The 22,874-nt window shown below is 42.0% G+C and overlaps 1 protein-coding gene across 1 annotated transcript; it reads right to left on the reverse strand.

Moving 5' to 3' along the window:
- Nucleotides 1–150: 150 nt before the first annotated feature.
- On the reverse strand, nucleotides 151–21,906 carry PDE6B (phosphodiesterase 6B). The gene is made up of 22 exons (XM_014882358.2): nucleotides 21,048–21,906; nucleotides 19,005–19,157; nucleotides 18,581–18,670; nucleotides 16,396–16,536; nucleotides 15,288–15,362; nucleotides 15,124–15,188; nucleotides 14,097–14,163; nucleotides 13,908–13,955; nucleotides 13,572–13,721; nucleotides 12,432–12,575; nucleotides 11,812–11,877; nucleotides 11,107–11,253; nucleotides 9,491–9,598; nucleotides 8,419–8,528; nucleotides 7,415–7,502; nucleotides 6,760–6,860; nucleotides 5,246–5,353; nucleotides 4,493–4,556; nucleotides 3,698–3,772; nucleotides 2,961–3,044; nucleotides 2,532–2,688; nucleotides 151–1,371 (listed from the first exon to the last, which is right to left on the reverse strand). The coding sequence occupies exons 1-22, from the start codon at nucleotides 21,456–21,458 to the stop codon at nucleotides 1,313–1,315; spliced, it is 2,511 nt and encodes an 836-aa protein (XP_014737844.1). The 5' UTR covers nucleotides 21,459–21,906; the 3' UTR covers nucleotides 151–1,312.
- Between the last annotated feature and the right edge of the window lie 968 nt (nucleotides 21,907–22,874).

Genomic DNA, 22,874 nt, shown 5'->3' on the forward strand with positions numbered 1-22,874 from the left:
TGTTGTGTATTAACTTTCATGCAAGTGGATAAGTTTCTGTGTTTTCCTGAAAGACAAATTGCCTCTCACAGAATTGCTGCATATTGTTTGAGGATTGCATCTTGCTTACTACACCAAGACAGGTAAATGATCACCAGATACCACCACAGCTCTAGTGTTTCTTTTACTTGCAGTATTTTTGTAATGCAAAACAATATACTGAAGGGTAAAAACCCTGAAGGTAGCAGGAGTAATAGAAGAAGAAAATCCCCAGCAAAACAGATCTCCAAACAATTTTTAAAAAGAAAGGGGGGTGGGGGGTGGAGCAGGACACGAGGGTGTCTATACTACTACAAGAATGTAATTGAATGTTCTATTTTTGCATGAATAAACATGAAAAGTAGTTTTCATCTAAAATATGAGTCAAGTCTGAAGTATAATCTAAAAACCAGACATCTCAAAACAGGAGGAGAAAAGGAAGGACAGTTGGTTCTGATCAATTGTGTTAAATAACTGGCATTATGAGGCAAAACAGAGCAAATTTATGAGATGTCACAACTCAGGTTGCTTGGTTAATTGTAAGAGGAACTGTAATGGGTAATGATAACACTGTCTTCTTAAAATAACACATGAAAAAATGAAGCTTCAATTAGCATATAGTGTGGATCCTGCTCCTGGAGAAGGCAGCTACTGAGTGTAGCATGAATGGCTCCATGCTTTGGGATAGCAACCTATCCAGATTCTTGAAGTGAATGCATATCTATTATCTGTCAGTGTTTCTTGGATTTTCATGAAATTATTGCATTTTAGAGCAGTTCAGAGGTTTACTATGGTAATTTTTCATGCTTTATCCTTACCCTCAAGTTTCTTTCTGATATCCTGACAGATACAGACTTAGATATGATATCTTCATCTCTTCTTCATTTTTCCCACTGTGCAGGCTATGGTTGCATTCACTGTCAGATTCATGAGGCTATATGGAGCAGGATTATCCCCATCAGCTTTGGGGTAAGAAGTGTTCCAGTACAGGAAAAATGGTCTTCCATAATCTTGCAACCTGATTTATTGGGCCAAATGTTGTTCTGACTTGTCACATGCCATTTGACATCAGGTGCATTAAATGGAGTACAGAAGACAGGACAGAACTGGCTCCCTACCATCAGGAAGAGATGCAATTAAGGCAAACAAGATCTAGCCCTTCCCTGGTTGGTCACAAGCCTAATAAAATATCAGAATAGTCCTATCAGGAATGTACTTGTATGCCATGGAATTTTTTTTTTTTTCATTATGAGTATTCTCATTTTGTGTGGCATATCTTGCACTGAGAATAGGTCTAAAGTATGCTACAGGTTTTGGAAGCTGGAGCTGTTCCTCCATTACAGGTTATTTCGCCTGTCATATAAAAAGAAACAAAGAATTAGAGGCACAGTTATAAATTTCCTTCTCAGTCATTGCAGGATTTTTTTAGAACTCCCTTGTTATCCAATGATCAGCATAGGTCATACCTATAGCACACTATCTAGAGCTGACTGCTGTACAAAGCAATTGTACATATAAGGTTTCTTGGAAAGAGTACTGTAGAGGTAGTGGAAATTTTCCTTGCTTGAATATGAATTACTTACTCAGGAAATAATTCTTCAGAGATTTTTGAAATCATAGTTAAAACAATTACTTTTAATATTTTAAGTTAACTACTGTGAATTAAACTGAGATAAAACATCTAGGCAAACTTAATAATTAGACTTTAATAATTAGATTTTAATAATTTCTGGACTGTATCATTTAAGCAATGTCCACACCATGGGCTGTTGGAATTTTGTTTGGAAGAGTTTGGAACAAAAGAAGATTTCAGATACAGTCTTTGTGGAGTGAAGGCACCCAGTCATGGCAGATATTTGATCAGACATTTGGGAGAGGCCAGGAGAACCTCCTACATCTGCCTTTTTGAGAGCCAAACAAATCCTCAGGCTATCAGAAAGAAATTCAACCCGTGCCCACTACTGCTGATGGTTTTCAGTACTACACAGGCTGGGCCCAGAAGAAGAAAACCATGTTCAACCAAAATAAATTGCTGCTGGCTACTGCCACTACTGCACTAGTACTCTAGATAGTACCTAATACAGGCTAGAAATGGGATGAACCATTATTTCTTAAATGTTCTCCTAGAACTTTAGGACTTTGTTTTAACTTTTCTTAGCTTCTGCTTCATGACCTATGGGACAGCAGATCAGCCAAACGGATGTTTACCAAAGGGATGTGCTGTTTTCCAGGGACAGCACATGACATTCTGCCATCCCCAGCTGCATGAGAATTCATGCTGAATGTACTCTCACTAGCTTCTCAGACAATAATGTTAAGCTGATGGCCTTTTTGACAACCTGTCATGGTGTCAGGTTTGAAGGGAAGATGCCTTCAGCCTTGCCAGTGGAGCCAAATTTATGAAACTTTTTCTGAACATCTTACTCGGCTTTGTCAGCAAAGCTTGCAATCTGTGAGAGTGTTCATAAGCATGTTTTTGAGTCTGGAATGAAAAGCTAATTGCTTTTTCTGACCTTTTTTTGCAGCCATTCTCTCTTCCTCTTTTTTCTTCTCTTCCTCCAGAGCTTTAATTTTTGCATCATATTCATCAGCACGAGTCTTCCACTCATTTCTATTGTTCAGCAGCCCATCAAGCATAGGCTGAATTTCCTCATGGAAGCGGGAAAATTCCTAATCAAAACACATCTCTCAGTACAATGCAGTGCAGAGGGAATGCTTGTCCATCATACCCCAGGACAAACCCTGACACCTCATGTCCAAAGCTGATGCTGTGCAGAAAGCATCAATGGCAGAAAGAGGCACCATGTGGCAAAGCCCCTGAAAAGGGCAGATTTTCACTTGTCTACCTGTCCCTCTCCCCAGGAGTGGTGCTGCTGCACCAGGACTCAGCTGGTATTTGAACCCCTGTTGATAAGGGTAGGGTGTGTAAGGGTGCACTTTACCTTATAGACAAATGTGCACACAAAGTCAATGAAACCCACTTGAAGCTTTGGAAGCTCAGCAGCTTTCCTTCGGTCCATCATGGGCTGTGAGAGGACACAAATTCACCATGATTTATGAGAACACTTGATTGAAAAACACACCTCTATTTTCTCCCCAAAACTGCCTTGTTGTGTCAGCCTGGCAGCCTAATCTTGTTGATTACTATATAATTTATGATGTCACTATGGGTAGAGAGAAAGTGCATGAAAGCCTACTTTAAAAATCCCCAAACCACACAGGTGGAGGCCACTTTAAGGAATGATATCTGGCTCTTTCAATGTCAAATTTGTCCATTAAAAAAAATGTTAGAAATTCCCTCCCATTTACCAATAATTCCCTGACCCTATGAGATCTGTGTTTGCACTTTTTCTCTTTATTAGAAACTTCTTTCTTCTGTGACTTATCTATTTAATTTTTCATTTCTTCTGTAAGGGACCTGCACAGAATCTTCAGGGGGAGTCACCCCTTGATTGTTCACAGCCACTGAACCCATCTAAGTATACAGACAGCTGGACAAGAGGCACTAGTCACTGTCAGGGATGCTCTTCACTATCTCAGAACTCACTTTTCTAAAGAATTTTGGCAAGCACTGTGATTTCAGGCAGACACAGAGCACTCAGAGCAGCACTGCTTGTAGTAAGTCTCTGCTGAGACTTGCTCTCTGAACTGTACTGCCTGGTTCTTACATGGTACTTACAATGGGCTGTTGCTGAAGGACGCTTATTTCCAAATCTCCTTGCTCCCAGAACTCAGCTGCTACCAGTAGAGCTACCTACATTGACACGGAGGGAAAAAGAAAAGTTAGCACCAACTTCAGCCCCATAAATTGATGTGCTTCACGTCTCCATTCTGAAGCAAATCTCAATTCTTCTGTTTCTTCTTGTCCAACAATAGCCTCACTCTTTCTCCTGGGAAGGGCAGCTATGGCAATAGGATTGCACCTGTCTAGTGACAGCTCAACAGTTATATTGCACAAGATCTCATTAGACCACTGCTCATCTATTGAAAAACATTTCCACCCAGAGAGTTTCTTTTTTCTTTCTAGTTGTTCTTTCTTCATGCCAAACAGGAAGTTAGGCTTTATTTCTTTTACTTTCCTTTGAATTTAGTGCTTATTGTTTAGCAATTGCTCAAGTACAGTTCAGGAATTAACTCCTAAAGGAAATCAAACAACTGAGGAAACTGAAGGTAGCTATTGCTGTAATAAAGCCAATGCATATGTTACATGTAAAAAAATCTCACAGTGACCCAAAAATCTATGTAACTGGGAGGTTTGTTTTGTTTTTTGTTTAGTTGGGGGTTTTATGTGTAAACATTAGTTTTGTAGAGAACTTACAACTACAATCTGAAAAATAGGTAAATACATCAAAACCGCAGCTTTTCCTTTTGGTCATTTTGGTAGGAGACTTTGATTTAGCTTCAAGGCAGCTTAGAAATTGCATTACTTTGAAGTACAAGCTACAGAAATCCATCAGGATATTGAGCACCTGACCTTACTCTGGACTTCCCAAGGCTTTGTGATAGCTGACAAGTCACAGGCAGTCATCATCATGGCCCTAAAAACAGGAAAGAGATTAATTTGTTCTTTGTTTTTCCAGGCTCAGGACCTCATACCCCAATGCTGTATCAGGTATCCCCTGGCCCCTTCTTAATTGACAGATGTATTGTTGTAATAACCTTAGTCCTGACTGGGACAAAGGTTGCTCTCTTGATTAAAATAGAATTATGATGTGGAACTACTTGCTTCTGGTACTAAGATGTTTGCTACTTTAGTCGTTGCTGGGCTGAACTCCTTGACTTTGGAGTAACACCTTTGGCTCCCCCATGGGTGTGTAGCAGTGCAGACTGCAGTGGGGTGGTCAGATCATTTCATCACCAGCATAGGGCATCCTGCAAAGTATCTGCCTGGTCACAACAGCAACTCAGATTAGTTGCCACTAGGAAGAGCAGCTAACAGATTGGATGTCCCTGTTTGTGGCCTAATGAGGGATCTGGCAGGAGTATATAACCATAAGGGATCCTTCATCTCCTTAGGAGTATATGACCAACAGGACACTTAGATGAAGAACCACTTTAAGCTTTTTTCCCTTGGGTTTTTTTCCATGCTTCTCCAGAGGATCAAATCTGAGTGGCCAGTAAGGTATCACTTGCTGGCTTTGCACTAAGTGCAGCACACACAAAGCATATCCTGGAGCTCTCACCAGGTGTAGACATCACTAACCTTTCCCTAGAGCCAATTACTCACATGACAACCTCTTTCTTTGTTGTTTCCAGAGACAGATATTCAGTCCAGGCAGTCACACTGTCGTAAGTCTTAGATTCATCAACGATCTTTTGAAACATCGTTCTCTTTCTTTGGGGAGGTGGGGAGGAAGGTTAAAAAAAAAAAAGTGAAAAAAGAAAAATCTATGAAACAAGGAAACCAATGCATCAAATAGAGGTGGCCGATCCTGGTGTTGCTAACTCTGTCAGAAGGGTTTACAGCAGTTGCTGTCCAAACACTTATGTCCCAATAAAACCAAGCACCATCATCTGCGCCCTCAAATATGGTAAATGTTTTAAAAATAAGTATAGTGGTGAGATATGAGCAGGTCATTTAAAGTACGAGCTACTGAAAGTTATGTCAGCTGAGAAATGCTTCCACTTTTGTTGGCAGTACAAGAAATCTTTTTCCTTAAATGTTAAGCAAACTGCAGAAACCTAGAGCTAGCTGGAGGATTTTTAAAGCTACATGGCTTTATATACTTAGTCAGGCATTGTTAGCCTTGTTAATATAATCTAAATATATATAGCGAATTCTGATGAATGGTTTATACACAATACACCCTTCTCTGGGGTGGCATGAAATCTGGTGAAATTTGAGGTTTCAGTATTAGCAGAGAAAAGAGTTAGGCCATATTTCAGGTGACTTGTGTATGTGTTCTATCATCAATAATCCTGTGTCTTAGCTCAACCAAGCCTTGGCTTGCAGTTCATGGACCAAGGAGGGCAAGGACCAATTTGTTCCCAGTTGGTGAGGAAGTGGTGGTATGTAGATGGAGGGTGCCAAATAGATATTGTATCTCCAGAATAAGTGTTCTGGGTATTCCAACCTCCCTCAAATTCTTCTTTTTGGACTGTTTAAATTTTGTATAATTATACTGCAGTGCAAAACACAGAAGCTGTCTCTAGTCTTGATTCAGTACGTTGAAAGCACATTTTGAAAGCTCCTTGCTAATTAGGAAGTTATATGTCACTGAGTTTCAGCCTCACGTCCCAGAAAATTAGCAGGCAATTCTCTGAGATTTTGGCTTCTTTGGCCCTTGGGTGTGAAATAGACTATGAGCTGGACATTCACCTACAATGAACCACTTGTTACTTGTGTCATTCCGCTCTCACAGAGAAGTTAGTCTAGTCATGGCCAGTCTGTTTGCCATTTATGAGTATTTTCAGAGCTGAAATGCTAGGTGAAAAAAAAACAAACCAAAAGAATCCTGACATTTCTTTCTACAGGGGATCACATAGTCCTGCCTTGTTGGCAATAGAGGGTTAAAAAGTCATGCATATGATTTAATTGACTGGAAGTTCATAATTCTTTTGAATGATTTGAGTTCTCCCACCTGGTCTGAGGTCAGTATTAAAGGCAGCCTCCCAGAGTCAGTGTCTGTGAAGAGAACTGCTGCATAGGGAGGGGGCTTTCAGAGCAAAGCATCACATTTGGCCTTTGTAAAGTGCCAGCTGCTTTCTGCCTTTCACACACAGTGTGCGTGACCGACTTACTTGAAGTAGAGTGCCAGGTCTGTTGCTATAATGGCAATTTCCATCAGGTGAATCACATGCTCGTGCTGTCTGCGGTTCAGGTTCTGGCATATATTCAGTGACTGAAAAGCAAAGGAGAGGGCATTGAAAAGTCCAAGCTCTATGTTGTTATGAGTTCCTGGCCTCCTCCCTTTCCCAAGTATTCTCACTTTTTTCTTTCAATGGTTCAGCTTGCTCCTCTCAGGTGTAAGGGATGGTTCACCACATGTGGTGCCATTTCCCTTTTAATTCACTGAATGGGGAAGGTTGTTACAGTGTCTACAAAAACCCCTTCCCCTGACTCCAGCGAAAATTTTCCTGAAATTCAAAGTTAGCTTTGAAATTCAAAGTGGCAATGTGTCAGCCTTGGCCCTGTCAGAGGGGCTACCAGAGAACAACCCTATATTTAACATATTCCTATGGGGATAACCATGTGGCTTCTGAAGAAAGCAAGTAATGCATTTAGGAAGCCTGTGTGCTTTGGTTCTGGGTGAGCATAGAGTCCCTTGGAAATGAGGCAGCTGCAGTTTCTTGGCATCCAAGCCACAGAAAGGTCTTATGCTGACAACTCTGCTGTCAATTAAAATTTCCCAAAAAGGAAATTATTCATGCCCTTATACTACATTTCATTACCAACCTCCTCAGAGAGCAAGAATTTTCCGAATTCCAAGTGATGTCTCTCTAAAATAGAGGATCCATGAAGTTTAGCTAAAGGATTTTGAGATCTGTTTTTATAAAGGAAAAATTGAAGACATTAGTGCAGCACTTAAAAATGAAAAGAACAGTCTAATTTTGCATTTCATTTCAATGAACGTAAGTTCAATTCCTTTTTAAAAGGCTTATGAGTAGATCTTTTTCATAGGTAATGACTTCAGTCTAGTAAAAGACTCTCATGGCACTGCTTATAACTCTTTGGACAGTGTGTAAAACAGTGTAATTACTCAGCTTAGTAAGTTTGTTTAATTCCTGAATAACTACATGTTGATATCTAGTAAGAGGAACAGAAAAACCTGCAATCCTTGGACATCTTGCTGAAAAGCAAGGCCCTCTTGTATCAAAAACACAAACCAACTTCACTTAGCTTCCAAAGCTCCAGGAAATATAAGGCAATCTAGCCAGCAAGCATTGCAGAAGAGGTGAGCAACAGAGCCTTGGCTAGATAAGGAAATTATGTAATTATTTATCTGTAGCTAATGACTACCTACTGAGAGCAACATTTTCATAGGTGCTTTGTTTCTATAGGTAGTGAGAGCAATGCCAAGCACAGTGCTTTCTCCATAGATACATGAAAAATTGATCATCTTATGTCCAGGATGTTTCTGTTGGCATCTTAAGACTCCTGCAATGCTCAGGATACTGAGTGCCTGCTCTGCACTGTAATTGTAACATAGAGTTCTGCTTTAACCAAAGGAGGTTTGCTAGGAGGTAAAGAAAGGCCCAGAGAGCACTGCAAATTTTCCCCACTGGCCAAAGCATAAGCCCAAACACTGCAGCAAGCTGAAAAACAATATAACTTGAAAAAGAAGGTTGTCACCCTTGTATATGGAAGAGAGCTGTACTGGAATTTGGTGTGATCACAGCCTGATTTCACTCCCTACAGGAGCAACAGAAAATGGTTTGAAGTGGTAAGGCAACGCTTACTTCATTTGGTAGAGGTTGTTGGTTCCCCTGTGGTCAATATCATGGCACAGAGCCGCAGTTACCATTGCAAGGGCTTCGAGGTCAGTGTAGTAACGCTTCAGTTTGCCAGTCTGGAGGGAGAGAATTTAGGCCATATGTTAACATCTCTGATGGGAAAAGGCACTGAGCAGTGACTACTCTGTGCTGGGGATGTCCTGGGACAGTCCAGGAGAACTGAAAATATTTATGAACTGAAATGCAATACACACGGTTGACTTAGGTTAAAACGGGGAATCAGCTGGAAACAGAATATTTCAAACCCAGGCAGGCACATCTGTAGTGTTTATGTGTTTGATGCACATGTGGAAGGGTTGGCTACCCATTGCTACAAAGGTCTTGGATTGAAACCTAGGATTCACTCAGGCTGTCATAAGCACCCCTGTCAGTCACTGGACACAAAGTACTCTGTGAAAAGGCTCTGCATCTTTCTAGGCAATGTGGTTGTCAAGCTGAATCAACCAAAGGATTGTCCAGGAGTGGTAGGCATAAGTGTGCTGCCAGATGTGTGGGCAGATGTGTGACAGATGTGTGTAGCCATCTTCATTAGTTCCTGGCTGGTCAATCCCCAGTGTGGAGCAGGAGTCTGACATCTGCTTTTCTTGTTGAGGTACCTGGGAGAAATTGCACGTGCCACGTTCACCCTAGCAATAGACTTACAGCTGTGCCTGTTCTGGATGGAAACTGAAAGCATGAGTTTGTGTCCATCCCAGACAGCTGGCTGCAGTCTGGCTCCTACTGTCAGAATCTACTGGAAGAGTGGAATTCCTGTAGTCTCTCTCCACTACTCTGCAGAAGGATGTAATCTGGAATCTATGCAGCACCATGCACATCTGTATCTACGAGAATCAAAGCTTGATATTGACCAAAGCTTTCTTCACGTGTAATGCAGGCAAATGGAGACCTGTGCTAGGAGTGACAAACCTTTTTCCTACAATAGGGTTCGATGGCAGCCCTGTGTATTTCCCAAGTGTGACAAAAGACCTGCTGTAAATAAAGCTGTGCCACAGGATTAACCAGGGTGGTGTTACCTTACCATCAGGAGCGTGAACATGGTCTGGGCTACATTGAAGCCATGACGCCAGTTGTGGTAAGTTATCTTCCGGTAGCCTTTGCTGACAGAGTACACAAACCTTACCAGAACCTGCCAGTGGGGAAGAGGATGTTAGTGTGGGTGATGAAGCTGCTGCCTGTTCATCTCGCAATAAGGGTCATGTGCAGAAATCAATGATGAGGTTCAAACCAGCTCTACAAAGGTGGGCCCAGAAAGGGATCAGAAGCTGTAATATCATCAGGCTGTCCTGACAATGTTGATAAAAGTCTAGTAGAGAGAAAAACTGGACACTAAAATATAGGTGTTTTCTAGTATCTCTCTCACTCATCTTTTTTTTGTTAATTTTTTTGTAAGAAAAATAAATTCACAGAGATGCCTCTGGGGTAAACAAGAATCACCACTGCGTAGAGGAGAAGCAATTACATCTTACTGTTTGTGAATGCACTGCATTTTTGTGTTTCTCTAGGTTGTCACTCATAAGATTTATCCCTTTGTCTTGTAATTTATTAATACCGGTCTCTCTTCAAGAGATATGGATCCATAGATGTAGACATGAATGACATTTATATCACCTAAAGAATTACAATATAGGGCATTAAATAGAAGGCCGGGTTTTCCCTCTGCAGTCTGCTTCTCCATGTGTACTTCCTCTTGTAGCTACACATGTTTTCTCATTAAAGAGCAAATTATTTATGAATGAGCATTCATTTCTTAAAATTTCAATTGTGAGAATTACTGCTTTTCACACCTCTTCTAGGGGTTAGTTGTTCCGGAGTAGATATTTTAAATATTTTTGAGACCTTGACATTCTGCGTGTAAGAAGCACAGAGGTAATTCCCATTCACTTTCCTCCCGATTGCCATCCAGCCTTTTCCGAGTGAAAACTCTTCCTGCAGTTACCCCCAGATCCCACTAGATGGAAATCGACTTCACGTGATGTGCAGAGAAATCCCTCCGGGAGCAGCAGAGCTGCTGAAATGCCAGCTTCCCAAATCCTATAGGGCTTTGAACTGCAAAAGTCTCAAGTCAGGGCTTATGAGGTCCTTGTTCCCACAGGGTCACACCATTCCTGTCGACAGGTTGGTGCCAGCTGCGGCAAATGAAGGCACATCCATGTTTGTGAGGGGATGGAAAACAGAGGGGCAGCCAGAGAGGGTTTCAGCATAGCTGGGCTGGAAGCTGCAGGGTACATCCTGCAGTAAAGGAACCAGGCACACCGGCAGGCACTCCCCATGTCTCTCCTGTGTTTTTACACTGCGGCTGCGAGTGGCACTGGATCCAGGATGTGCAGGTAACGTTTGGCAGAGTCCACCACTCATTCACACAGACCTCATAGCAAACTCACCTCTAAGGCAGGCAGCGAGGAGTAGAAGAGAGCAAAAGAGGCCACCTGTATCTCCAATCCCACATGAGAGACTGTTCCTGTCCTCTGCAGGATCAGGACACACGACCCCGTCCCTGCAAGCCCCCATGAGCCCAGTCCTGTGGCTATTTTGTGAGCTGTGCTGGGCATGCACAGGGACCTCAGTGCCAGCCACTGCATGGGTGAGTCTGCTGTACATCCAAGACAGGAGATCCTGGCTTTTGCCAGCTCTTACCTCCTGTGGGATCTGGAACTTCTTCACCACACCAAGCTCGTAGTACATCTGAATGCCACACTTCACAAGCTCTAGCTCAGTGCAGTCAAAATCTGAGAACCTAAACTCATAGATTTCGAACTTAGTGGGCCCTGGGAGTTCTTCTTTCTGTAAGAGAGGTGTGCTGGTTTATTGCTGTGCTGATTTTGTCATTCCTAAGGTTTGCTAAATAAAAATGTATCAGCCATCATGCTGGTTTTCTTTTAGAATATAGCACATAAATAGACTGAAATGAAGCTTTTCATGATAACCCCATTAGTGGAGGAAGAGAGAGGGCAGTTTTGTGCAGGAAATATTGTTTGTTTCCTGTAAAGTATTTGATTTGATGTAGTTTGAAGACTCAAAATGGGGGAAGACTTACAGCCCTCCTTAATTACTCTGAAACACAAAATACATGACAAGCCAAGAAGGTTGATGTGTTTCCAGATGGACTTTGAACCCCTTGAGATAAAGAGGCAGAGAGCAGGGACTCCCCAGGAGTTACAGAAGGCATTTGCTGACGCATACTAATGATAACCTCAAACTCACACAGCAGAGGAGGGCAGGGTATGCTTTGCCTTCACCCTGCACCAGGTAACAGCATGCTAACACTGGGAACTCCTCCCTACATCTAGGCAGGCAATATTTCTCGCCAGGCTGTTCTTTATAGCAGTGCATTGTTCTTACCAGAATGCTTGCCAGCTCCTCTTCATCACACTCACTTGGCTCCTTCCCCAGCTTTTCTCGTGTTGGCTGCAAAAGGCATGGGTGTGTTAAGGAGACAACTGAACCCACTGGACTTTACACCGGGCAACTTTGGGACAATCTAGGGGAGTTCTCATATGCACATTGTGCTTCTTTCCTGGACCTTATTTCAAGTTCTTGTCTTTAAATACATTTTTCCTGGTAGTGTTCTCCCTCTCCTTGATTTTATTTTGTTTCCCTCACTTTGCAAATGTCTCCCTAGAGCCAGTGCTGCAGCTGGGTCCTCTAACTTCACATCCTCCGCACTGAGGAGGTTTTGAGGAAAAAAATCAGTTTCTGTGCCACTCCTACAGCCCTGCCCTGAGTAGCATCTCCAAGACTGGCTTTGCTTTTACACACAAAGCAGTGTGCCAGGGTGGAGGGCAGACCACAGAACCAAAAGAAAGACTAGCACTGCCCATGTGCAGTTACTAGGGCCCGGGTGCTGCCGCCCAGCCACGTCAAGGTGGCTGGAAGCATCTCTGTGAAAAGGGACATCTGTGCCATAAGTTGTGGGCCAGGCCAGTACACCCGGATGTGAGCTTCATGTTGCAAGGCATTACCAGAATTTCCTGGATTTCATCCTTGTCACATTTCACGTGGTAGAGCACCATGTCCTGAGCAATGTCCTTGCGGTTCTCCAACTTGTTCATCTTATCATATGTGTCTGTGTTGAGTACAGACCAACCCAGGAACTGTGTCAAGGACTTGGTAAGGGGAAGAGAAGGAAACAGTGAAATAGCTATAACATCTGTTCCTCAAAGACACAGAAATACAACACTGTATGATACATTTTTAAAGAAACATAACCTCAACTTTGGCCAAAATTCTAGCAATGAGCAACCACATCTTTGTTCTCAGCTGTGACTTGCTCCTCAGCAAAGCAGCTCCCCTGTTGTTGAATCTGCCCAGGCCTTGATAGCATCCATGCTGTGGAAGTTGAAGGACCCTCTGTCCAGTTCAGGGTACAGAGAACTATTTCTGTGTTGCTGCAGGTGTCTCCATGCCTGTGGAAAGGTTTCTGTCACAATGGTGACAGCAAGTCAGGAGCTCTCACATCAAAGGAGAGCAAGGTGGTCTCATCACCTTTCATGTTATTTATTCACATCCTGTGTTTGCTTTCAACTTGTTTGCTGTCCAATGGCCAGATCAAACTGATTTTTTTTCCATGGTCTTTTTGTTTGATAAGAAAAGTCTGTTTCAGGAAGTATCCTGATTGATAACAGGTGCCAAGGGCTAAATACTTTGTTTCATTGAAACTAGCATAGGAGCATTTCTAAGGAGCAAGGTGTTTAATCACAGCCACTGTTGGTAGACTTAATAGCTGGCATCCGTTTTCATCCTAGCTACATAGACAACTTCTGTGCAATTTTTCGAGGGAGTTGCCCAGCCAGTGAGAGCCAGCTGTCAGGTATGTGAACACAGGTCAGGATGGTTGTGTTGGCACACAGTAGCTGCTCATGGCTAGGTGTACAGTCCAAGAATGCTGAAAAAAAATCACGAGAACATAGTTGGGTTTCCCATACCAAACTCCCCCAGTATTTCAAACAGTTGCTTTCAAAGTTTTCAAGCTGATGTATAACACCTCTCTAAGCAACAAACATACCCACTTAGCTGCAAAACACTCGGGATGCTTTGCAGGTGTACATGGAACAATGGTGACCTCTTTAACTATATTAATTTCTTCCAGCAAGAAACTATACCTCCATGAGGGTTTCATCCTGTTCATCAAATGGTTTCCCATCTTTTCTGTTATAAAATGTGACAACACCAACAATTTCTTCCCTTTTATTCACTATTGGCATGGAAAGAACGTTTTTGATAGTCCATCCTGATTCATCTAGAGGACCTTCCTTGAAGCAACAGCAAACAGAAAGACGTTATATACTTAATGTATCTTCTAAATACATGAGCAGTCCAGTTTTACATTCAGACTACAGGCAAAAGAAGTATTGATATGCCTAATATTGACTGCACACTACATTTCTGAAAAAAAAATGAAGTTGAATCCTTGATAGAATTGGAAGTTTTCACAATACCTGAAAGTTAAACATCTCATCTGCAGCAGCATTCATAATGTTGCAAATCTAGATCACACAGAAGAAAACGTATTACAATATGGGCAACAAGAAGTAAAACTTCCAAAACAAAGGACTGATTTGCTGAGAAAGCAGCAAGTGTATTATTAATCTCAGAAAGACTTGAGGAATCCTAGGTTGAATACTTACAAATCCACTTTCAGCCACATAGGTTGGCAGTCCAGTAACTAGTGCCCAGTGATCCGGGGTAGGATTTCTAACAAAAGAAAAACGTGTAAGGGAAATTAAAGGTGTATGTTTACTGAAAAATTATCATGGAGCAGAAGTGGTTCAGCTGATGGTACAATCCAGGTTTAGACCTGGAACTCCCAGTCCATAAACAGTCCTGTTACTTTCAAAGGATCCATGTACACAAGCAAAAATTTTTCACATAAGCAAATACTTACCCTTCAAGGATTCAAAACCAAATAACTGATAAAATACCAGTTTTCAGAGACTTTATAAAAGGTCATTCCCGTGAGTGAAGGTCACATCTCAGACCTTCAACACAGAGAAAGATAAAAGGAGATTCCTGGCTAAGGATGTCTGCCAGCCTGAACTTTGAGCACTGCTGCACCCAAGAAATGGGGGCCTTTTTTTCAGCACATACATTAGTGTAAAGCAGTCTTACCAGAACTGGGGGAAACCTTTCTTATGTCAGATTTGCCTAAGCTGCCCAAGGCTCCTCTGAAAAATTCAGTGGCAAAAAGAGAAGGCAGCTCTTAGAAAGAGGGAGTCTCAGTGTGTCAGGAGGCCAGAGGTAGCCGTAAGATGGGGTCACTGATGGAAGAATTGGAGAGAAGCAAGGAAATCTCAAAAAAGGGCATCCTGAATGAGGCTCAGCCACTGACACATGAAAGGCATGGAGGAAAGTGATGCCTCTGCCTGGCAAGAAGAGCATGAAACTGCAGGCAACTGAGGCAGCTCAGTTCTGCATCTGAAAAGAATCACTTGTTCCAGGGAATTTTGGAGCCTGACTCTCAAGTCAGGATCCCAACGCCCTTGAAGAAATCTTTATCCCACAGAAATGTGAGTTGAAGCACCAACTTACATTCTGACTCTTGACCCTCTATCAGTCCTTTACATTTCTCCACATGGATGTCTTTAAAACCTTGGGGAACCTTGTTTTTACCTGCACCCTGTGTCAGTACCTAGCATTCAGAGACTGGCCACTTACGGGATGACTTTAATGTCTTCTTTCCCATGCAATATATAATCAATCACCTTGTAAAAGACTATTTCCTACAAATAAAAAAAAAAAAAAAAAGAGTGGTGTTAAAATGAGTGGTGAGGCATTCCATCTGGAGAGGAGAGAGTTAAAGAAATCTTGTTTTCACATACCCTGCCATCCGGGGTTCGAGGTCCTGCGTAGGGAGGTACTTCTCCCAACAGGACTGGCCAAAGGTCAAAAAATTCCTGGTTTTAAAATTAGAAAAGGATTTTTAGAGTAGAAAAGTGCATCCTCTCTCAAGCCTGAAAGTAACCATTGCTCTACCATGCTGGTTTCGGTGTTGTGCAAACATGGCATGAAATAATAAAAATGCTAGGCAGCAGAATGACACCCAAATATCCAAATCTGTAAGTGTCAGGTGCATTTATGTGGCTGCAAATTACCATCTTCTGCCTATACATAGAGTCCTGATTCATTCAGTGAACAGTAAGCCCTGGCTGTACTCAGAACAAACAGCTATGACAATGTTTTTGTGTTCTTCATTTTCCAAACTGTGACTATTGCCTGACCTTATACTTGCCATATTGAAGAAGCAAAATACTTATTTTGCTTTTCTTTCTTATGCTACATTATAATGTAGATCAAAGTGTATTTAGCTTACGCTAATGATCTTTTAATACACCTCTTCACAAGACAATATGTTGCAAGAGCTCTGTCAACAAGACAGTCAGCCCAGCCAGGGGCAAAGAGGGCTCCACTGGCAAGGATGCTGTGTAATTCCCACAGGAAGTTTGCCAGAGATGCAAACCATCAGAACAAATCAGAGGTAACTTCGATTCTGCCACCTTGTTTTTATGAAGCTAAATTTAGTCTAAAAACCTGGATATCATGAGCATGAATGAGTCCTTGAGGAAGGTGGCTGGTTTGCTGATGGTTCCAGAGGTGTCTCACTATACTTCTGATACCCACAGACTTTGTGAGGTTTTATTTGTGCTGCAGACTTTGACCAGGATTGCCAAAGTCAGACACATCTTCTCCTCCTCTGTCTTCCCAGCCTCCAACAGTCCCATTTCAGTAATAAGCTGTTCTGCTTTCCTCTGATTTCATTAACCCATTATCTTAATCTTTGCGCAGTAAAAAAATGCCAGCCAAAGTAGGAGTACTGGCTCAAGGTTAGCTCATACTTCTAGTAAATCTCAGTAAATCCTGTCTGGATGCATCCCCCCTCAGTGGATAGCAGTGATCACAAAGATGCAGAGCACAGATGTCGACACTCACCTTCTGCTTTGTCATGTCCAGGAGACCGACCGAGTACCGGTCACAGTTCAGGTACGCCCTCACCGTATAAAAAGCCTTGTGGAACTGCCTCTCAATGTCCGTCAGTTCCTCAAAAACCTTATTAGCTGACCACAACAGCACCTGCAGGATAAAATCAAAATGTAAGCACAGCCTTTCTCGGAGAGATGGGCTCCCCAAATCTTGGGTTACACTTCCTGAAAAGCGCAGGCAACCTACACCTCTTGTTCACACTGGGAATTACTAGGGAGAAAGAGTCAAGTCATCATAATGTTATGTCGGAGTCAAATGTTACCAATACAGCACAAAAAATGTAGTAGTGCCAGGCAAAGAGCTGTCTCTGCTTAAATTTTATATCCATTAGTAAAATGTTGCATCCACAACCAGTTAACACCAAAAGCATTGCAAATTCCAGAGGCTGGTGTTTGAAATGCCTGAATTAACACTTCCATCAAAGTGTTTTAGCAGCTGTTTTGTTTGTGCATCAGCCTAGGATTCTTTTCCCCTTCTACTGGTACATTCTACAGATGTACCTTTAAGAAAGCTGTTGCTGTTAGGCTCTTTCATTTGTAAAAGCAGAGGTTACACAAATACTGCTCTGAAATGGTAAGGAAGTCATCTACACTGTTGCTTAGCTTAGTTAATGCATGTGTGCCTGTACCCAAGGTGTGTGTCTGGCTTTCTGAGCCCAGGAGATACAAGGAGCTGTGCTTCTGAAGCACTGAGAGCTGCAGCCTGAAGCTGCGCTTTGAACTGAACCTGTGCTTTGAACAAGAAGGACTGTTACATGGCCACAACCAGAAAAAGTGTGTCTAAGTCAAGAAATGATGTAAAGAAGTTGATGAAAATGTATTATATAGTCTTCTAATAAGACCTTTACACAGCATCTGGCCACAAGCACTGACCTGTCTTTACATAAGCCATTTTACCCACACTATCATCCAGTCTATTGCTGTCGCAATACCAAAATCCTAGATCACTTTTGAGAATGCCATTTGCTCGCTCCGTACTTCAGTACTTTAAATTCTAACACAACAAACTATAATAACTTCCACACAGCCCTTAAAAGCTATATTAGTCAGAGGTTTGACAGCTGATCTGTTGGCAGAACTAGAGCACTGTGTCCCGCATCTCGTCCTTGCTTTGCTCCCTTTGTGTGGGGCCTGCTCAGACAGCAGCCATACATGAACACGGGACTCCTGGGTTCAGTCCCAGAACAGAAGCATTAGGCCTTCCACCTTTATGGGTCTCCTCTTTGTCTTCTAGCCCATTTCTTACCCTGACTGGTCCTACTGCTAAGCTCTCAACAGGAATAAACCTTTGCTGGTTCTACTTTAGTTAACTATTCATCATTGCTGGTGTCTGCATCACTAGACCATCATTCATGGTTTCGGTAAACGAAAATAATTAGGTAAAGTATAATAAATTAATTAGGAAGTATGAGTGCTGTCCCAAAGCTTCAAAATAAACATTCATTCTGCATCATTTCACTAAGATAGGCAATTATTCTCCATGGTAGTCCCATTGGAGAATAGAGTGTGGCTGCCTTGAAGCACAGATGCAATTCCATGTCTTCTTTAGTGACAACTATTGCCTGCTGCACAAAGTGATTGCAGAGATTCACATCCATCCCTATAAATCTGAGAGGCCTACTGTGACCCAACTAATGGAAAAGAATGGTGCCTGAATTTCAATCCAGAATGCCCTAAACTCCTAATACATATTGTTTTCTACTGATGGAGGCCAATACAATATACATATGACAACAATTTTACTGGCTCTAAGAGGAAATTCAATAGCACTTTTTAATGAGCTGATAGGGAGAAAATGCCACATTCTTAAGTGTTTCAGAAAATCTCTTGGTGCTGCTGTCTGAAATGATGAAATGATTCAAGAGTGGTTCACAGCCTCAAGTCAACAAAACTTCTAGAGGTCAGTCCTGCTGAAACTGCTGCCACTGCATCAGGTCCTGCAGTTTTGCCAATAGCAGAAAAAAGGGAGAGTGATGAAGCACTCTGGAAAGACACAGTATCTGAAAGCAGTTGAGGGCATCTCTTTCTTTCTGCTCTTCAGGAGCAAATCTCTGAAGAAGATCAGATTCACCCTTTAAATCCAAAGAATGTATTAATTTGATTTTGAGATAGCCAATCTGCATTTTCACTCTTACCTGGCCTCGTCGAGTCTCACAGTTGTGAAGATAACTCAAGTGATAAATTTTCAAGTTCAAGGATGCAAAATTCAGATACTTCAGAAAAAGCTGAAAAGGCAAATTGTGAGATTTACTTGAATGCAGTAGCAACTTCATGTGTACTGTATTTCATCACACTGCTTTGCAAGCATCAAGGTAATTTCCCAGTATAAATGCTTTACTTTGCACTGCCATTACATGAGGCTTATTCCACTGTATTTTCTCTGAAACATCTGAAATAAGCATCCTCATTAAAAGCCTCTTCTGTGAGAGTGTGAGTGTTCTTCAGGGAATCTCACACCAGTGGAGCATCACTAAAGCAGGCACCATTAGCACAGAAGGATCTCTGTTACACAACAGAAGTAACAGCTCTTTGGCAGGAACTCAACTACTGACCACTTACTGTTTCATCAGAGCTGGTGAAGTGTGGGCCGTTCAGCTTATTGATAGCCACAATGACAGCAACCAAATCTTTGCCATTCAGGATGGGCGTCGCAAGGATGTTTTTTGTAGTGTAATCGGTGAGCTCATCAACAAATGGGCTGAACTGGGCACACTGTTTAATAGAGAATTTACAAATAAGCATTTTTCACAAGGTGTCTTGAAACCAAGTCCAAGCACAGCCCCTTAAAGTAAGCTGCCTAAAGAAATTTTTGCTTAAAAGTTACCGAGGAAAAGAAATGAGTTAGCAGAAAATTGGACCACGAAGCCAATAGCAAGAGCAGAAGGTGTGGCTTTTGACTACAACACATGCACTTTTAACTTTATGTGAAAATCTTGTCAATTCATAAGCTCTACCAGGTCAAACTCTCTCAGAACAAGAGGGCTCTCCACTGCTTATTCTTGGATCAATGACATTTTTATGGTATGTCCTTCATCCTTTCCTCTGACTTCTTGTTAGCACTGCAGAGTGGGTAGAGCCAGGTAGCACTGCATAGCCACAGGGTATAAACCAGAGCAGTCACTGGCCAGTTCACTCACTCTCGTTTTTCTTCTACTTTTACAATGAAGCTTGCTGTCAGCTTGCAGTGTCTACCTCTAGTTTCTCTTGAAAAGCAGAGAAAGGATAGTTCAGGGAAAGCAGATGGCAAATCACTTCATGTGCACAGGGCCATATTGATACCATCATCTCCTGCCATGAGGGCGTTCAGGGATGGTCTTGCTGACCAAAGATATTCTCCCTGCTCAGATGAATAAATTGTGATCTATAAGTTGTTCTAGGTAGGTTAGAAAAAGCCACACAACTCTGATCATATTCAGAAGGTTGCACCAGAAAGAATGATCACTCCCTAATGAATCTTCTCCCCATACCTTCTCCATTGTTGGCCTTTTCTGCCAAATGGGGTAGACCAAGTTTTTAGCCTCTGGGTCTTCTTCAAAGGAATTGTATTATGGCAATGTCTAAAAGCACTAGAGTTGGACCTCAGCACTTAGCTCATAGGTCTGAAATCCTCCCCTGTATTTGAAGAAACATCAGAAACCAAAAAACTTAAACATTTAAGTCACATTCTGATGCTTCCCCCAACACCAAAAATACACTCAGCAAAACCAAAACGAAACCAGGTTGCAGAACCAAAACAGCGTCTCAGTGTGTTCTATGGAAGACAGTGAAGGTTTTGCTGAATGGTTGGGATATGCCTGCACTGAGCAACAAATGAACGAGTAAACAGATGGTCTCTTTGTAACCAGCAAACAATAGATGGAGTAATCCCAAATGCCATATTTGGGTCACATGGATTTTAGTTTTATACCTATGATTAGAACAAGTAGATTGTTATTCCTGCCATCCAGGTTTACATGATTGAACTAGAAATATGGGGAGTAAATACTGTCATGAAGGCATAAACATAAAACATTAAAATCCCTCAGATCTCTCCTGATATTGCAGACTGCAGTTTTTGCTGAAAGAGTTTCATTTAGTCTAAGATTGTCTCTTACTGCTTCTGATGAAGTTTGCCCATACACAGGTTGCAGTTAATGTACCTGCTCTGGGGTCCACTCCCTCTGTTTGAGAATAATGTCTCTAAATGCCCTTAGCTAAAGCTTCGTCATAGAAAACATTTTCAAAGGTCTTCTGAGCCCTCTTTGGACTTTTCCACTTAGTCGTAGAACATAAAATTGTGTGGAAAATTCCATGCACCTTCAGTGCAGATCTGACTACTTCACTCTCCTCTGCTGGGCTAGATGTGATTTTTTTTTTTTTTTTGTTAGACAGGCAAGGTGTAGCAGTGCACTATTTGCAGGCGTTAAGACCTAGTGTAATCAATGTACTTAGTTCCACCTCACCCCATAAATGAAATTAGAAGGAACTTTCAGACTTGCGACTTGCTTCCAGTACACAGCTACTACACCACAAAATCTTTGACCAAGCACTGTGGTGTGCTGCTGCTTCTTGACCCCTGTGAGCCTCTCTTCTACCCAGATGATAAATAAATGGCAAACATACCTCATGGACATCCTTGATGTTCATGGTTTTCTTGGTCTGAGCAACATGGCCCACAATACCTATGTCCAGTGGATAGACAATCTCACAGTCTGGGGAGACCAGGCATTCCTCCAGAGTACTTCCCTCTTGGATGTTGAAAAGCCTTGTTGCCAGTTCAGGAGTGCCATTTCTCTGCCTGTACATGAAGAGACTACAGCGGTCAGCCTGAATAAGGGACCTGATTCTTCTCAAGGTCTTGAAAACAACTTTCTCCATGTTGATGCTTTCTTGCATGTCTTGGATCAACTCAAAAAGTATTTCACTCTCATTGTTATCCCAGGACTCTGTTTTCAGTTTCTTCTCAAAATACTGCTTGGCAAAAGCAGGGTTGCCATCAAGAAACTTCTCCACGTCGTCTTCACTAATGCTCATTGTGAATGCCCTGGATCTTGTGGGTAAGTAGTAGTCCAAAGATGTGCAAGCAGCACTCTAATTTTTCATGTGTCTCTTAAATTTTTCTAATAGAAGGTGCTGCTTCTGGATTGACCAAGTTTGAGGTATCCCTGCAAAGAGAGCTTGTCATCAGGAAGATGTATTCCTTTATAATGCTGAAGATGAGTCTGTGGGAGGACAGATCTTCTCAACCAAAGAGATTAGATGACCTCTACAAGAGCTTTGGGTCAACTTTCCTCTTCTTAATCTAACTGTAAACAAAAACTGAGTACTAACAATGTCTGAAAACACTCTCCTTTCTCTTGATAAACAGAACACTTACTGAAACAATTCTATTGATGCAGCAGCGACAGGGAAGGAGTGCATCTCCTAACATTGAAATAAGCTCTTTAAAGTCTAATTAAATATATACTGCTTGGGCCTAATCCTTGGCTAACAAGGTGACCATCTTATTATTTCTGCTCTCCCAGCTCTCAGCAGTAGTAGGAAGCGCATTCTTCACAAAAGAACTCAGTGGCCAAAATAAAAATAATGAGATACCGCTGCTCTTTTAGGGCTCTCTCTACTATTGTATGGCTCTATAGCAGCTTCTGTAAGGGCTATTCTCTAAGGGAAGCACCAGCCCTGAATGCTTTAGTCCAGAGTTTGAACTGAATTGGCAAGGTCTATGGTCTTTGTTTCTTGCTAAGAAAAGCCACAACAGGAAACATGCCTCTTAGTGGCATCCATATAAGAAGGACTCTGGAGAGCTTCTATTTGGGATTGCTGAATTGAACACAGGAAACATAGGAAGCCCTGCAGGTAAAATAAAAAACAAACACCAAACAAAACCCAAGCAAATTGGGAGGGTAGAAATATTTCCTCATCACTATGAGTGGAGAAAGGGGGAGAATTATGGCTGTGAGGAACAGGAATTGTTTCCCGTCAAAGAAGCCACAACACTGTAAACAGCAGGTTTGGGTCAGTGTGATGCTGGGAGGCAAAGTGCTACAAAGGCTATTCATTACACTTCAGAAGAATAAAACAATGCACAGATTTCATTAATGGAGAACAAGGGTGAATCCCATCTAGCACATTGCTGGAAAATAAGCAAGGCTCACCTGCTCAAGGAGCAAAGGTCTAAGAGTCCAGGCTTCCTGTGTCTATGAGTATTGTCACTTCTGCCAGGAGTGGCTCAGTCCAGCCCAAATATGAATGTGGATGCCTGGGAGGAAGGTGGCTTGTCATGATAATTCTCAGTCAGGATATTAAAATAGAATTGTTGCTCAAGAAGACTTGGAGGAGGTGATGTGTGCCATACTGCCTTCCACAAGGATGTTCTAGCAGAGGAACAAGGACCTGCCCAGACCTGGCATGGTGGGGGGCTCCAGAATGGGGTGCATGAAGCCTCTTTGT

Source organism: Sturnus vulgaris, chromosome Z (genome assembly GCF_052056855.1).
Source record: "Sturnus vulgaris isolate bStuVul1 chromosome Z, bStuVul1.hap1, whole genome shotgun sequence".
NCBI lineage: Eukaryota > Metazoa > Chordata > Aves > Passeriformes > Sturnidae > Sturnus > Sturnus vulgaris.

Excerpts from the sequence above, each read along its gene's own strand:
- PDE6B (XM_014882358.2), bottom strand. The coding sequence starts at position 21,458 with ATGAGCATTAGTGAAGACGACGTGGAGAAGTTTCTTGATGGCAACCCT. Across the intron at positions 13,956-14,096 it reads ATGTGGCTGAAAGTGGATTT|ATTTGCAACATTATGAATGC; the intron begins GTAAGTATTCAA and ends TGTGTGATCTAG. Across the intron at positions 6,861-7,414 it reads AATTCTTGCTCTCTGAGGAG|TCACTGAATATATGCCAGAA; the intron begins GTTGGTAATGAA and ends TTTGCTTTTCAG.